Source organism: Tachysurus vachellii, chromosome 7 (genome assembly GCF_030014155.1).
Source record: "Tachysurus vachellii isolate PV-2020 chromosome 7, HZAU_Pvac_v1, whole genome shotgun sequence".
Classification (NCBI taxonomy): domain Eukaryota; kingdom Metazoa; phylum Chordata; class Actinopteri; order Siluriformes; family Bagridae; genus Tachysurus; species Tachysurus vachellii.
The window spans coordinates 110001-125000 of record NC_083466.1 but is presented as its reverse complement, the minus strand read 5'-3'; the positions used below and the strand labels follow the sequence as shown (position 1 = coordinate 125000).

At 40.6% G+C, this 15000-nt stretch overlaps 1 protein-coding gene across 4 annotated transcripts in view; it reads right to left on the bottom strand.

Moving 5' to 3' along the window:
- Positions 1–15000, bottom strand: part of myo9b (myosin IXb) — a 42698-nt gene that overhangs the window by 19264 nt on the left and 8434 nt on the right. For all 4 annotated transcript variants that reach the window (XM_060873643.1, XM_060873644.1, XM_060873642.1 and 1 more), the window contains 22 exons: positions 14533–14627; positions 14363–14425; positions 14131–14230; positions 13935–14035; positions 13688–13811; positions 13492–13581; positions 13277–13393; positions 12672–12806; positions 12283–12404; positions 10214–10355; positions 9839–10034; positions 9497–9572; positions 9124–9216; positions 8300–8339; positions 7917–8039; positions 7448–7528; positions 7185–7295; positions 6594–6716; positions 6247–6396; positions 5571–5725; positions 4807–5205; positions 4561–4648 (listed from right to left, as the gene is read on the bottom strand). In XM_060873643.1, coding sequence (XP_060729626.1) covers positions 4561–4648; positions 4807–5205; positions 5571–5725; positions 6247–6396; positions 6594–6716; positions 7185–7295; positions 7448–7528; positions 7917–8039; positions 8300–8339; positions 9124–9216; positions 9497–9572; positions 9839–10034; positions 10214–10355; positions 12283–12404; positions 12672–12806; positions 13277–13393; positions 13492–13581; positions 13688–13811; positions 13935–14035; positions 14131–14230; positions 14363–14425; positions 14533–14627 — 2724 coding nt within the window. The remainder of the gene's footprint in view (positions 1–4560; positions 4649–4806; positions 5206–5570; positions 5726–6246; positions 6397–6593; positions 6717–7184; positions 7296–7447; positions 7529–7916; positions 8040–8299; positions 8340–9123; positions 9217–9496; positions 9573–9838; positions 10035–10213; positions 10356–12282; positions 12405–12671; positions 12807–13276; positions 13394–13491; positions 13582–13687; positions 13812–13934; positions 14036–14130; positions 14231–14362; positions 14426–14532; positions 14628–15000) is intronic.

Here is a 15000-nt window from a genome sequence, read left to right as displayed (position 1 = left end):
TAGCTGTTTATGTACCACTACATGCTAATGCCAAGTTAGCCAAAGATAAACTGTCATCTGTCGACTCAACCAGACAGCGTTGTAATAACCTCAGTTCATGCCAGCTTGAGTTCTGTTCTGCACAAAGTCTATAAAAATGTAAACTTCCCAACAAAAGAAAAGAACATTTTAAATTAAGTCTAGTGCAACATTCAACAAGCCTATAAAGCCAGACCTCTGCCACATCTGGGACTTTCAGGTCATCTGTCTCTGCTACCAGCTTATAAACCCCTCATCTGCTTGGTGAGGAACACGTCACCAACATCACGGTGTGTGTATACGTCACCAACATCGGCTCCAGAGGTATGTGGCAGGGGATAAAACCTCACTGGCTATAAGGTAGAGAGGTAAAGAGGCTGACCTCACCTGGTCTCCTCTCCAGCAGGTAAGAAAAAACTACTTCCTCAGACAATTTGATAACACACATCTCCTTTAAAACCTACTAACTAACTTCTATCATTCAGCCATAGAGAGCCTGCTAACCTACTGCTGCATGGTGTGGTCTGGAAAAGAGTAGGAAGGACCTGTAGTGGGTGATAAGGGCCAGCTGAGCGTGTCATAGGGACATCACTGCCCATACTCAATGACATCTACAGTGACTGACTTCAAAAAAAGGACATTTCAGAAGACCCCACACACACTGGACATCATCTGTTCTCCCCTCTACCATCTAGAAGGAGATACAGAACAATGACACAGAACCACTACTGCATTATTACTCCACTGGAACGACCACATTGTACAACCTCAGTTTATTTATACATTTTTACATATATATACCCTGTGATATTATATATATATATATATATATATTTGTGTGTGTGTGTGTGTGTGTGTGTGTGTGTGTGTGTGTGTGTATATATACACACACACATATATATACGTACACACACACACACATACATATATATATATATATATATATAAAATATATATTGTCTGTGTATAATGTTTACTGTGCTGTGCTGTGTATAATGTTTACCTGTGTTGTGATGTGTATAATGTTTACTGTGCTGTGTATAATGTTTACTGTGCTGTGCTGTGTATAATGTTTACCTGTGCTGTGATGTGTATAATGTTTACTGTGCTGTGCTGTGTATAATGTTTACTGTGCTGTGCTGTGTATAATGTTTACTGTGCTGTGTATAATGTTTACCTGTGCTGTGCTGTGCTGTGTATAATGTTTACCTGTGCTGTGCTGTGTATAATGTTTACCTGTGCTGTGCTGTGTATAATGTTTACCTGTGCTGTGCTGTGTATAATGTTTACCTGTGCTGTGCATAATGTTTACTGTGCTGTGATTTATGTTTACCTGTGCTGTGTATAATGTTTACTGTGCTGTGCTGTGTATAATGTTTACTGTGCTGTGTATAATGTTTACTGTGCTGTGCTGTGTATAATGTTTACCTGTGTTGTGATGTGTATAATGTTTACTGTGCTGTGTATAATGTTTACTGTGCTGTGCTGTGTATAATGTTTACCTGTGCTGTGATGTGTATAATGTTTACTGTGCTGTGCTGTGTATAATGTTTACCTGTGCTGTGTATAATGTTTACTGTGCTGTGCTGTGTATAATGTTTACTGTGCTGTGTATAATGTTTACCTGTGCTGTGCTGTGCTGTGTATAATGTTTACCTGTGCTGTGCTGTGTATAATGTTTACCTGTGCTGTGCTGTGTATAATGTTTACCTGTGCTGTGCTGTGTATAATGTTTACCTGTGCTGTGCATAATGTTTACTGTGCTGTGATTTATGTTTACCTGTGCTGTGTATAATGTTTACTGTGCTGTGCTGTGTATAATGTTTACTGTGCTGTGTATAATGTTTACTGTGCTGTGTATAATGTTTACTGTGCTGTGCTGTGTATGTTTACCTGTGCTGTGCATAATGTTTACCTGTGCTGTGCTGTGTATAATGTTTACCTGTGCTGTGTATAATGTTTACTGTGCAGTGCCGTGTATAATGTTTACTGTGCAGTGCCGTGTATAATATTTACTGTGCTGTGCCGTGTATAATGTTTACCTGTGCCTTGTATAATGTTTACCTGTGCCTTGTATAATGTTTACCTGTGCTGTGCTGTGTATAATGTTTACCTGTGCTGTGCTGTGTATAATGTTTACTGTGCTGTGCTGTGTATAATGTTTACCTGTGCTGTGCTGTGTATAATGTTTACCTGTGCTGTGTATAATGTTTACCTGTGCTGTGCTGTGTATAATGTTTACCTGTGCTGTGTATAATGTTTACTGTGCTGTGTGTAATGTTTACTGTGCTGTGTATAATGTTTACCTGTGCTGTGCTGTGTATAATGTTTACTGTGCTGTGCTGTGTATAATGTTTACCTGTGCTGTGCTGTGCATAATGTTTACTGTGCAGTGCCGTGTATAATGTTTACCTGTGCTGTTATTAATGTTTACCTGTGCTGTGTATAGTTTACTGTGCTGTGCTGTGTACAATGTTTACTGTGCTCTGCTGTGTATAATTTTTACCTGTGCTGTGCTGTGTATAATGTTTACTGTGCTGTGCTGTGTATAATGTTTACTGTGCTGTGTATAATGTTTACCTGCGCTGTGTAGAATGTTTACTGTGCAGTGCCGTGTATAATGTTTACTGTGCTGTGCCGTGTATAATGTTTACTGTGCTGTGCTGTGTATAATGTTTACCTGTGCTGTGCATAATGTTTACCTGTGCTGTGCTGTGTATAATGTTTACCTGTGCTGTGTATAATGTTTACCTGTGCTGTGCTGTGTATAATGTTTACTGTGCTGTGCTGTGTATAATGTTTACTGTGCCGTGCTGTGTATAATGTTTACCTGTGCTGTGTATAATGTTTACTGTGCTGTGTATAATGTTTACCTGTGCTGTGCATAATGTTTAACTGTGCTGTGTATAATGTTTACTGTGCTGTGTATAATGTTTACCTGTGCTGTGTATAATGTTTACTGTGCTGTGCCGTGTATAATGTTTACTGTGCTGTGCCGTGTATAATGTTTACTGTGCTGTGTATAATGTTTACTGTGCTGTGTATAATGTTTACCTGTGCTGTGTATAATGTTTACCTGTGCTGTGTATGTTTACCTGTGCTGTGTATAATGTTTACTGTGCTGTGTATAATGTTTACCTGTGCTGTGCTGTGTATAATGTTTACTGTGCTGTGCTGTGTATAATGTTTACCTGTGCTGTGTATAATGTTTACTGTGCTGTGCCGTGTATAATGTTTACTGTGCTGTGCTGTGTATAATGTTTACTGTGCTGTGCTGTGTATAATGTTTACTGTGCTGTGCTGTGTATAATGTTTACTGTGCTGTGTATAATGTTTACTGTGCTGTGCTGTGTATAATGTTTACTGTGCTGTGTATAATGTTTACTGTGCTGTGCTGTGTATAATGTTTACTGTGCTGTGCTGTGTATAATGTTTACTGTGCTGTGCTGTGTATAATGTTTACTGTGCTGTGTATAATGTTTACTGTGCTGTGTATAATGTTTACCTGTGCTGTGTATAATGTTTACTGTGCTGTGCTGTGTATAATGTTTACTGTGCTGTGTATAATGTTTACTGTGCTGTGTATAATGTTTACTGTGCTGTGCTGTGTATAATGTTTACTGTGCTGTGTATAATGTTTACTGTGCTGTGCTGTGTATAATGTTTACTGTGCTGTGTATAATGTTTACTGTGCTGTGTATAATGTTTACTGTGCTGTGCTGTGTATAATGTTTACTGTGCTGTGTATAATGTTTACTGTGCTGTGTATAATGTTTACTGTGCTGTGTATAATGTTTACTGTGCTGTGTATAATGTTTACTGTGCTGTGTATAATGTTTACTGTGCTGTGTATAATGTTTACTGTGCTGTGTATAATGTTTACTGTGCTGTGTATAATGTTTACTGTGCTGTGTATAATGTTTACTGTGCTGTGTATAATGTTTACTGTGCTGTGTATAATGTTTACCTGTGCTGTGTATAATGTTTACTGTGCTGTGTATAATGTTTACTGTGCTGTGTATAATGTTTACTGTGCTGTGTATAATGTTTACTGTGCTGTGCTGTGTATAATGTTTACTGTGCTGTGTATAATGTTTACTGTGCTGTGTATAATGTTTACTGTGCTGTGTATAATGTTTACTGTGCTGTGCTGTGTATAATGTTTACTGTGCTGTGCTGTGTATAATGTTTACTGTGCTGTGTATAATGTTTACTGTGCTGTGTATAATGTTTACTGTGCTGTGTATAATGTTTACTGTGCTGTGTATAATGTTTACCTGTGCTGTGTATAATGTTTACCTGTGCTGTGTATAATGTTTACTGTGCTGTGTATAATGTTTACTGTGCTGTGTATAATGTTTACCTGTGCTGTGTATAATGTTTTCCTGTGCTGTGTATAATGTTTACCTGTGCTGTGCTGTGTATAATGTTGTTGCTGCTAAATGGTTTTGTTTTAAACACTCACAATAAAGATCTTTTCTATGACATTGTGTGCAGAGTGTGTAGAGAAACACACACATTACAGTGTGTGTGTTATAGTACCTCAGAGGTAGATGGAGACGTGCTGTCAGACTCAGACGAACTCGTTCTGAAGTTCAGATTATCCAGAGACATTGAGATTCCTCGACCGCTGAGTGAGAAGACAAGTGAGAAGTTCAAAAGTGTGATGAAGTTGGATTATAAACTTCATTTTACAGCAAAATAAATGACAGAACAAAGGAAACATTATAATCATATCTACACTGCTGAGTGCTTGGACCCCTGCACCCTAAAGGAGGCGGGTCTTACTTTAATTTGCTTATCCTGAAGTTCTCGATGTCACTCCTTCGCTCTCTCCACTTCTCCACTTTCTCCTTCATGTTGGCTGGTTTGGAGCGCTGCAGCGTGCCGCCACCGTCGTCTGCTTTTGGTTCGGTGAGAGGGTCGGGTTTGGGCGGAGCTACAGGGAGCGATGCGTTTCTGTCTGTCCCCTCCTTCTCTCTTCTCTCTCTTGGCTCCGTGACGCCACCTGGGTTCTGCTGCGGCTCGTTTCTGAAGTTCTTCACATTCTCCTTCTCTGCTGGCGCATGGACGGGTAAAGGAGGCAGTGGCTTTACTTTACCATCAAGGCGTGGCGGCAGCATCTCCACACTTCCTGTGATGCCCTTAAGACCATCTGCCCTGCTCCCCTGCTCCTCCTGCAGACGCCTGGAAAACAATTAAACAGCAAATTATAGGCCTGAGTTATGACTTTACTACTGTCACTAATCCACAATTTCATCCAGCTGTGATGAGGACGATGATGATGATGGTGACAATGATGATGATGACGATATTAAGGAAAGTCATGATGGTGAAAATGTTGGTGATGATGATGATGGTGGTGATGACATTTATGGTGATGATGATGGTAAGAAATGTGAAGATGGTGATAATGTTGATGATGATGGTGACGGTGATGATGATTATGGTGGTGATGACATTTATGGTGACAATGATGATGATAATGATGATGGTGACGATGATGGTGATAATGTTGATGGTCAGGGTGATGAAGGTTAACAGCAGTGTACCTGCGAGTCTCTGAGCTCTGTTTAAGCTGCTGCAGGTTCCTCAGGCTCTCTCTCTGATGCAGATACTCTGCTCGCTCGTGAGAATCTCTCCATGCTTTCTGGATCACGAAGGCAGCTCTGCACTTGGTCGACGCTCGAAAACTTCGCCATGATCTCTGACATCATACACCAAAAAATATCAACAACAACCACTCAGCTACACCATCAGCAGCTTCAACATGCGAGAAAGGTTGCAGGTGGAAGTATCGAAAAGGTTAAAAATGAGTTTGTAGAACAGAATGAAATCTGTAACACACACTGAACGTTCTGGTGAAACACACACCAAAGATATAAATGTGGCTCAGAACCAACAGCACAACATCTTAACACTATTAAATGTGGAGTTCTCAAAGTCTGACATCATCTGAGACCCTGATGTGACACTGATGATTTTACAGCAGGATCTTGGGTCCAGTTTCTGTACATCTAAATCTTTCTGTCTATAAAAATGATTAAGAACGAATATAAATGTAAATATTTCATTCTTTCTGTTGTTTCAGTGTGAAATGAATGACGTTAAAAAGACTTTTATCTGCTGAACTGAAAGTGTTCTAAATGAAGCTGGTGAGAAGATTCCAGCAGCAGGAGTTACAGATCTGAGCCTAAAACCGCTGATGTGGAGCGAGCTTTTATTCACCTGTACAATGATGATGGCTCTCTTCTTCATCAGGAAGTGTTTGCGAGCGAGACACGCCCGAATCCAGCGCTGCAGCAGGAGGATTCTCCGCATCACTTCCTTGTGCAGTGTCTCCTGGAGCTTCAGTCGCTCCATCTCCTTTAAAAACACCTGAACAGGACGGAGGGACAGTCAGTGACAGTCAGTGACCCAAAAAACCCACAAACCATAAGGTGAGGATGTCAGGAGGAATGTAGGTGAGGACATGATGAGGTGAGGACATGATGAGGTGAGGGGGTGAGGACATGAGGAGGTGAGGACATGAGGACATGATGAGGTGAGGGGGTGAGGACATGAGGAGGTGAGACCTTGGTCTTGCCGATCTGAAAGTTGTTCTTGTCTGAAGTGATTTTAAACAGAAGATTCTCAATGTCCTGCCTGAGAGAAGACGATCTCCTGGGCAGCAAAATACTGAATTCATCCCTGAACTCCTACACAAGAGAATAACGTAAGGTAAAAAAATAAAGTCAAATAATCACATACACACACACACTCACACACATAGACCTACATATACTCACACACACTCACACACATAGACCTACATACACTCACTCACACACACACACATAGACCCACATACACTCACACACACTCACATAGACCTACATACACTCACTCACACACACACACACACATTCACAGACCCACACACACACATACACACACACACAGACCCACATACACCCACATACACTCACACACACACAGACCCACACACAGACATACACAGACATACACACACACAGACATACACACACACACTCACTCACACACACAGACATACACAGACACTCACACACACACAGACACACACACTCACACACACACAGACACACACACTCACACACACACAGACACTCACACACACACTCACAGACACACATGCAGTACTGTACCTTAAAAGTGAACTTAGCTCCGTAACCTGATCTCTTAATGTGAACCGTCTCCAACATGCCAGTGTACCTCAACTGTCTAAGGACAAAGTCATCATCAAACTGCATTTCCCTCTGAAACACACACACACACACACACACACACACACACACACACACACACACACACACACACACACACACACACACACACACACACTATATGATCACCCAAGTCTGCTAAGTTTGGGCTTATCTTAAGGTCCAGATTTATTAAGATTATGAACCTTCTCAGCATTGGATCTAATACAGCGTACAAAGAACGGCTCTGCTCTCCTCAGTGTATCCATCAGCTTCACCAGAGATGTCTGAAAAGCACACACACGCGCACACACACGCACACACACGCACACACACGCGCACACACGCGCACACACACGCACACACACGCACACACACGCACACACACGCACGCACACGCACACGCACACGCACACGCACACGCACACACACACACACACACGCACACACACACGCACACACACACACACCCATATTGATCGGTCCATTAGGTCCATTAAACACTGCAGATTCCCTCATCTCACTGGCCATTTATTTATAAACTAGCAAAGAAACATGGGCTTGTAAAAGATGGAAAATATGTCCTACAGAACACACACACACACACACACACACACACACACACACACAGACACACACAGACACACACAGACACACACAGACACACACAGACACCTGGTACTGGGCGCTGATGCTGGGAGGTTTCTTCTTCTTGTGCAGGTGGAGTAAAGCACGAGTGTCACTGTTGTAAAGATTCAAGTCCATGATGAGCTTCAGACATCGACAGTCCAACAGATTCTACACACACAATGTGAGTATTTAATCAGAGTGAGATCATTGTGTATATGTTAGGTGTGTGTGTGTGTGTGTGTGTGCGTGTGTGTGTTCAGTGTCTGCCTGCGTTCGGTGTGTGTGTTTAGAGAGTGTGGGTGTGTTGAGTGAGTGAGTTTGTGCTGGGGTTAGTGTGTGTGTTGTGTGTGTTTGTGTGAGTGTGTGTGTTGTGTCAGTGTTGAGTGAGTTTGTGTGTGTGTTGTGTGTGTAATAGACACCAGTGTTACCTTTGGTATGATCTGTTTGTTGCGGCCCAAGCGACTCTTCCTACGATGCAGCAGCAGCAGGTTATAAACAGCACATGAACACAAAGCCAGTGTTTATTCAGACTGAAGTTTACTAAAGTGTTATAAACGAGGAAGAGCTAGAATAGAGCAGAGGGATGGCATATAAAGTATTATAGTATTAGATTGGATTATAACAGAGAAATGAAAGAGTTATGAAGCTTTATAAAGCATTGTAAAGGAAGTGTTGGATTAGTGGATCAGCAGAGGCCCAGACTCACGGAAAAAAAGTGTCGTAATTTCCTCAGAGAAATGATGGAGAGACGGAACTTTTGAGGAACTTCACCACCTAATCGTGTTAAACTGCAGAGGATTTTATCATGCAATTCCCTGATACAGCAGATGACAGTGTTGTGTAGCTAATGGCTGTTAGCTAATGGCTAAATAGGGTACATGCTAACAGGAACTAGCATCTAGAGCACTTTAAACTGCACACAGGTTCACATCACAGTGACTAGAACAGAGAACATTACAGCAGGATGTTTCTCAATGTTTCTCAGGATATTCTCAAGATAAACAATCAAAAGAAATCTTACACAAAGACACGTGAAGTTCAGCTTGATCCCTCGCTCCTACTCACATAAAATATTAACTGGAGATAAACACATCACCTATTGTATGCACTATTCTTTTTTCACACGTAAGAATACTTTCTCTTTGTCTTGACGGGTGCCAATAATTCTGGAATGCAGTGTTTCGTAAGAAGGGCCAATGAGAAGATAAGAGAAGTCCAGAGGAACCCGTGTGTGATGTTCGTATCAGCTTACTTTTTATTTTCGAATGTGGCAAAGACGTCCTCCAACATCTCCAGCGGATAATCCTCAGAACGGTCAAAGGAGAAGTCGATGAGATAAGACTGGCTGCACGCCGCGGACCCAGAAATAACAACATCTGATGTTAATTTAAATAGCTGCTATAATCTTATATCACTTCATATGGTTCATATATACACATGATGTTCATGTCTATCAGGTATGCTGTTTATTTCAATAATTTAACGATGGTTCAGAATCAACACTGTTTCAGTCTCAGTCATTATGACTAAATAAATAAATATTTTAAGCAATCAATAGCTTTAAGAATATTACATGCAGAAAGAGAAATTGACAGATAGAGAAAGACAGCTGGTGATAGTCTCACCTCATCAATCGCCCAATGGAGGAGCTCGGTCTCTTCTGTGCCCTCAGGGAGTCACGAGAGTATCGCCTTACTGTCGCTACACACCACGCCGTCAGTATTACATCACCACAGACACATAGCAAGTTACATCAGCGTTACATCTCATCACATCACTGTTACATCACTACGTTATCACTGTCATAACTGTTACTGTCATCACCACATCATCACTGTTACATCACTATGTTAATATTACATTACATCACTATGTTTGTTACATCAAACTTCCTTTTCATTGCTGTCACATGTTGTGTTATAAATGTAAAAAACATCATCATGGTAAACCTCAGCTTCACTTGCTACCTGGATGTTCAGTGGCCCAGCGTCTCCCCGCCTCTTTCATGGCATACACTGCACGTATAGTGGCCCGGAGAATTCCCCACCTGAACACTGCAACTGGGTCTGTTCCAATTATGCACCTCAGAAATCCTCGTTCACTACTGCGCAGGAGAGCCACGATATCAGGCCTCACATGATCCGTGTTTTTCTCTCTGAAATCCTATGGGAACATGAAGCAGCTTCATCAGCCTCCACAGTTTTAGCTCCATCTTGAATACTTTCTAATCAAAAGCTTCTTCATTAAATAGTGCATTATAACATTACACATGACCCTGCATAGCCACACAAAACTTGATTGCTAGCAATCAGTGTGGAAAATGACAGCTCCAAGTGACCAACCTTTATTTGATATTTGACATTGCCGGCATAGTGTCGGATGATGAACGCTGGCTCTAGAACTGGTGTAGAAATAAAGAACGGGTTCTCTCGATGCTGCCGCTTAAACTTCTCCAACAGTGTACTGTAAGTAGCCTGAGGTAAACTGGAGGAGGGTCACACACACACACACACACACACACAGGGAGGGATGAAGGCAGAAGTGTAGTGTAGTATAGTGTAGTACAATGTAGTGTAGTATTGTGTGTGTGTAGTGTAGTACAGTGTAGTACAATGTAGTGTAGTATAGTGTAGTATAGTGCAGTGTAGTATAGTGTAGTATAGTGTAGTATAGTGTGGTATAGTGTGGTATAGTGTAGTATAGTGTAGTGTAGTACAATGTAGTGTAGTATTGTGTGTGTGTAGTGTAGTACAGTGTAGTACAATGTAGTGTAGTATAGTGTAGTACAATGTAGTGTAGTATAGTGTAGTATAGTGTAGTATAGTGTAGTATAGTGTAGTATAGTGTGGTATAGTGTAGTATAGTGCAGTGTAGTATAGTGTAGTATAGTGTAGTGTAGTATAGTGTAGTATAGTGTAGTGTAGTATAGTGTAGTGTAGCATAGTGTGGTATAGTGTAGTATAGTGTAGTATAGTATAGTGTAGTATAGTATAGTACAATGTAGTGTAGTATAGTGCAGTGTAGTATAGTGTAGTACAGTGTAGTGTAGTACAGTGTAGTACAATGTAGTGTAGTATAGTGCAGTGCAGTATAGTGTAGTATAGTACAGTGTAGTACAGTGTAGTATAGTGTAGTGTAGTATAGTGTAGTGTAGCATAGTATAGTGTAGTATAGTATAGTACAATGTAGTGTAGTATAGTGCAGTGTAGTATAGTGTAGTACAGTGTAGTGTAGTACAGTGTAGTACAATGTAGTGTAGTATAGTGCAGTGCAGTATAGTGTAGTATAGTACAGTGTAGTATAGTGTAGTATAGTGTAGTATAGTGTAGTATAGTGTAGTATAGTGTAGTATAGTGTAGTACAATGTAGTGTAGTATTGTGTGTGTGTAGTGTAGTACAGTGTAGTACAATGTAGTGTAGTATAGTGTAGTACAATCTAGTGTAGTATAGTGTAGTATAGTGCAGTGTAGTATAGTGTAGTATAGTGTAGTGTAGTATAGTGTAGTGTAGCATAGTGTGGTATAGTGTAGTATAGTGTAGTATAGTATAGTACAATGTAGTGTAGTATAGTGCAGTGTAGTATAGTGTAGTACAGTGTAGTGTAGTACAGTGTAGTACAATGTAGTTTAGTATAGTGCAGTGCAGTATAGTGTAGTATAGTACAGTGTAGTACAATGTAGTGTAGTATAGTGTAGTATAGTGTAGTGTAGTACAATGTAGTGTAGTATAGTGCAGTGTAGTATAGTGTAGTATAGTGCAGTACAATGTAGTGTGGTATAGTATAGTGTAGTATAGTGCAATGTAGTTTAGTATAGTATAGTGTAGTATAGTGTAGTATAGTGCAGTACAATGTAGTGTGGTATAGTGCAGTGTAGTATAGTGTAGTACAGTGTAGTACAATGTAGTGTAGTATAGTGCAGTGCAGTATAGTGTAGTATAGTACAGTGTAGTATAGTGTAGTGTAGTATAGTGTAGTATAGTGCAGTGTAGTATAGTGTAGTATAGTGTAGTGTAGTATAGTACAATGTAGTGTAGTATAGTGTAGTATAGTGTAGTACAATGTAGTGTAGTATAGTGTAGTGTAGTATAGTGTAGTGTAGTATAGTACAATGTAGTGTAGTATAGTGTAGTATAGTGTAGTACAATGTAGTGTAGTATAGTGTAGTGTAGTATAGTGTAGTGTAGTATAGTGTAGTACAATGTAGTGTAGTATAGTGTAGTGTAGTATAGTACAATGTAGTGTAGTATAGTGTAGTATAGTGTAGTACAATGTAGTGTAGTATAGTGTAGTGTAGTATAGTGTAGTGTAGTATAGTGTAGTACAATGTAGTGTAGTACAATGTAGTGTAGTATAGTGTAGTACAATGTAGTGTAGTTTATTCAGTGTGAATGTGAGGTGTTTGCAGTTCACCTGCTCTCCTCATCCAGCAGGTACAGCAGACCTGTGGGCTTCTTACTGATCAGATTAATGCAACCAACATTATCTGTGTAACTCACTGAGGTCCAGCTGATTCCCTCCATCACATAGTCTGCCTGAAACACCAACACACACATATTCCTGCTTAACACACTTGTGTGTGTATTTATATACTATAAAATGAGGCACCAAAGTGACATCACTGTGATATCAGTTGTGTTGTTGTATACAGTTGTGTATACAGAGTGTAGCTGTGTGGGGTTATTTTTGTGTCCAGCTTTTTGTTGTGATGTGTAGTAATACATAATTTTATATATTCTTTGTATGTGTTTATGTATAGTTGTGTGCAGCTGTGTGTAGTGGTGTGTAGTTGTGTAACTGACCTGTTCAAGGAGGAAGATGTGTTGGTTGAAGTAACTCTGTAGCTGCTCGTTAGCATAGTTAATGCAGAACTGCTCAAAGCTGTTGGTCTTAAAATCCTCAAAGCCGAAAATGTCTAACACACCGATAGAGAGACACTGAAACACACAAACACAAAAGCTTTAACACACAAACACAAAAGCTTTAACACACAAACCAGTGAATGAGTGTATCCAGGTGCTTAAATTGTTTCAGCAATAAAGTGAAGAATATTAATGAGTAAAGGGGCTCCTGAGTGGTGCATCATCGTCCAGAGAGCTTAAATCCTGATGATGTCACAGATGTGTTGGGGCTGTGTTCTCAGGGAAAGAGGGGAATACACTGTCACCTGTCAATCACAGTGACATGAGCTATGCATGGGTGTGTCATGTATGCAGTAGTTGATGGATAGCTTCATGTGACTGAGGGTGGGAACTGGCCAGGGTTAACACAGGAAATCATGGGGACTGTTAATGAGTAGTGGGTGAGGCTTAAAGACTGTGTGTGTGCTTGTGTGTGTGTTTGTGTGTGTGTGTGCATATGTGTGTGTGTGTGTGTGTGTGTGTGTGTGTGTGTGTGCGTTGAGTACCGGGACAGCATCCTCCATGTCCCTCTTATTGAGGAGAGCGTGGTTGATGCGGAGGACGATCCAATCAAACAGAGAGCTGTACAGAGATTTAGCCATCGAGTCTCGTGTAGTGATTGCCTAAACACAACCACACACACTTTAGTACAGCCTAAACACAACCACACACATTTTAGTACAGCCTAAACACAACCACACACTGGGAGAATCAGGTGTACCTCACTAAGGCTGTAGCGCAGCACAAGGACGTCATTCACTGTCTGAGTTTTCCTCCAAGTCAGAGCCTTGATTAGAAGATCCTCTCTCACCTGAGTGCACACACACACACACACACACACACACATACATACAGAGCTTATTATTAACTGAATATCAACATAAATAACATGTACATATACATGGTGTATATTTGACCTTGAGCAGTTCAGAGAGAGTCTGAAGAACATCTGGGGGTCCCACAGTCACTCCGTCTCCATCTGCTCTCGGCTCATAGCTCACGTTTCCCAGATACAGAATAGCAGAAAGCACAGAGAATATTCTGGAAACAACACAACTGGGTGTGTGAGAGAGACACACACACTTCACACACTCACACACACCACACATGTGTGTGTTTGTATGCGAGAGAGCGAGTGTGTGATATTTCCTCTTTGTAACTCACTGTTTCTTGGTAGCAGGCAGGAAGCCGACCATCTCCATGGCCTGCTGAAGTCTCTTAAACTCGTACTTAATCTCTGCTGCATCGTCCACATCACCCTGATCCTACATCATCAACACAGTAGTCAGATACACACCTGATATCACACACTACTGTGTCTGTATGTGTGTTTGTGTGTGTGTGAAATTTGTGTGTGTACCTGTTTGAGGTAATAATAATTTTCAGGTTCTAAAAGTCTGAACTCTTCTTTTTCTTCCTGAGATGCTCCGACAAGCAGGTAATAAAACACATGATAGTTTCTGTAACACACACACGCACACACACACACACACACACACGTCAGAATAATGAGATGAGACATAAGTGAAGATGAGATCAAATACCATTTGGAACATAATTAACTTGAATATGACCAGTAATAACAATAAGACCTTTCTCTGCTCTTCCTTGAAACAAGACGACATTTCTCCAACAGGTACTTCTCTATTGTGGCTCTGACACACACACACACACACACACACACACACACACACACACAATGTAATATGAACTACATAAAGAAGATACACTGAAGAATGCTGATGAACACAACCTGACTCACCCTCTAACAATTCCTCCTTCCAAGAAATTCACCTGTATAAACTTCCCAAAGCGACTTGAGTTGTTGTTGTACGTCGTCTTTGCGTTTCCAAAAGCCTGAAAAGACAAAAGGTCTTGAAAATCTTCTCAAACCTAATAGTTTCTCTCAAACAGTTCAAATATAAATACAGTTATACTGTAGATTTCTGTAAGAACAGGTGGTGTATTATATTCTAAGTGAAAATCACACACACACACACACACACACACACACACACACACACGGTGGTGATAGCATTATGCTATAGTGAGCTTCTCAGCAGCAGAGGGATGAACAGACTGAGAATATCTACAGACTAAGAAAATATCTACAATAAAATGTAAAAAAACTGTTTGTGAATATTTTCCGACCCCTTTGTGTTTATTTACACACAGAAGCATGTTATTGTTAAAGGTTGAAATCAGACCACGCTAGCTTTTCATTCCATGG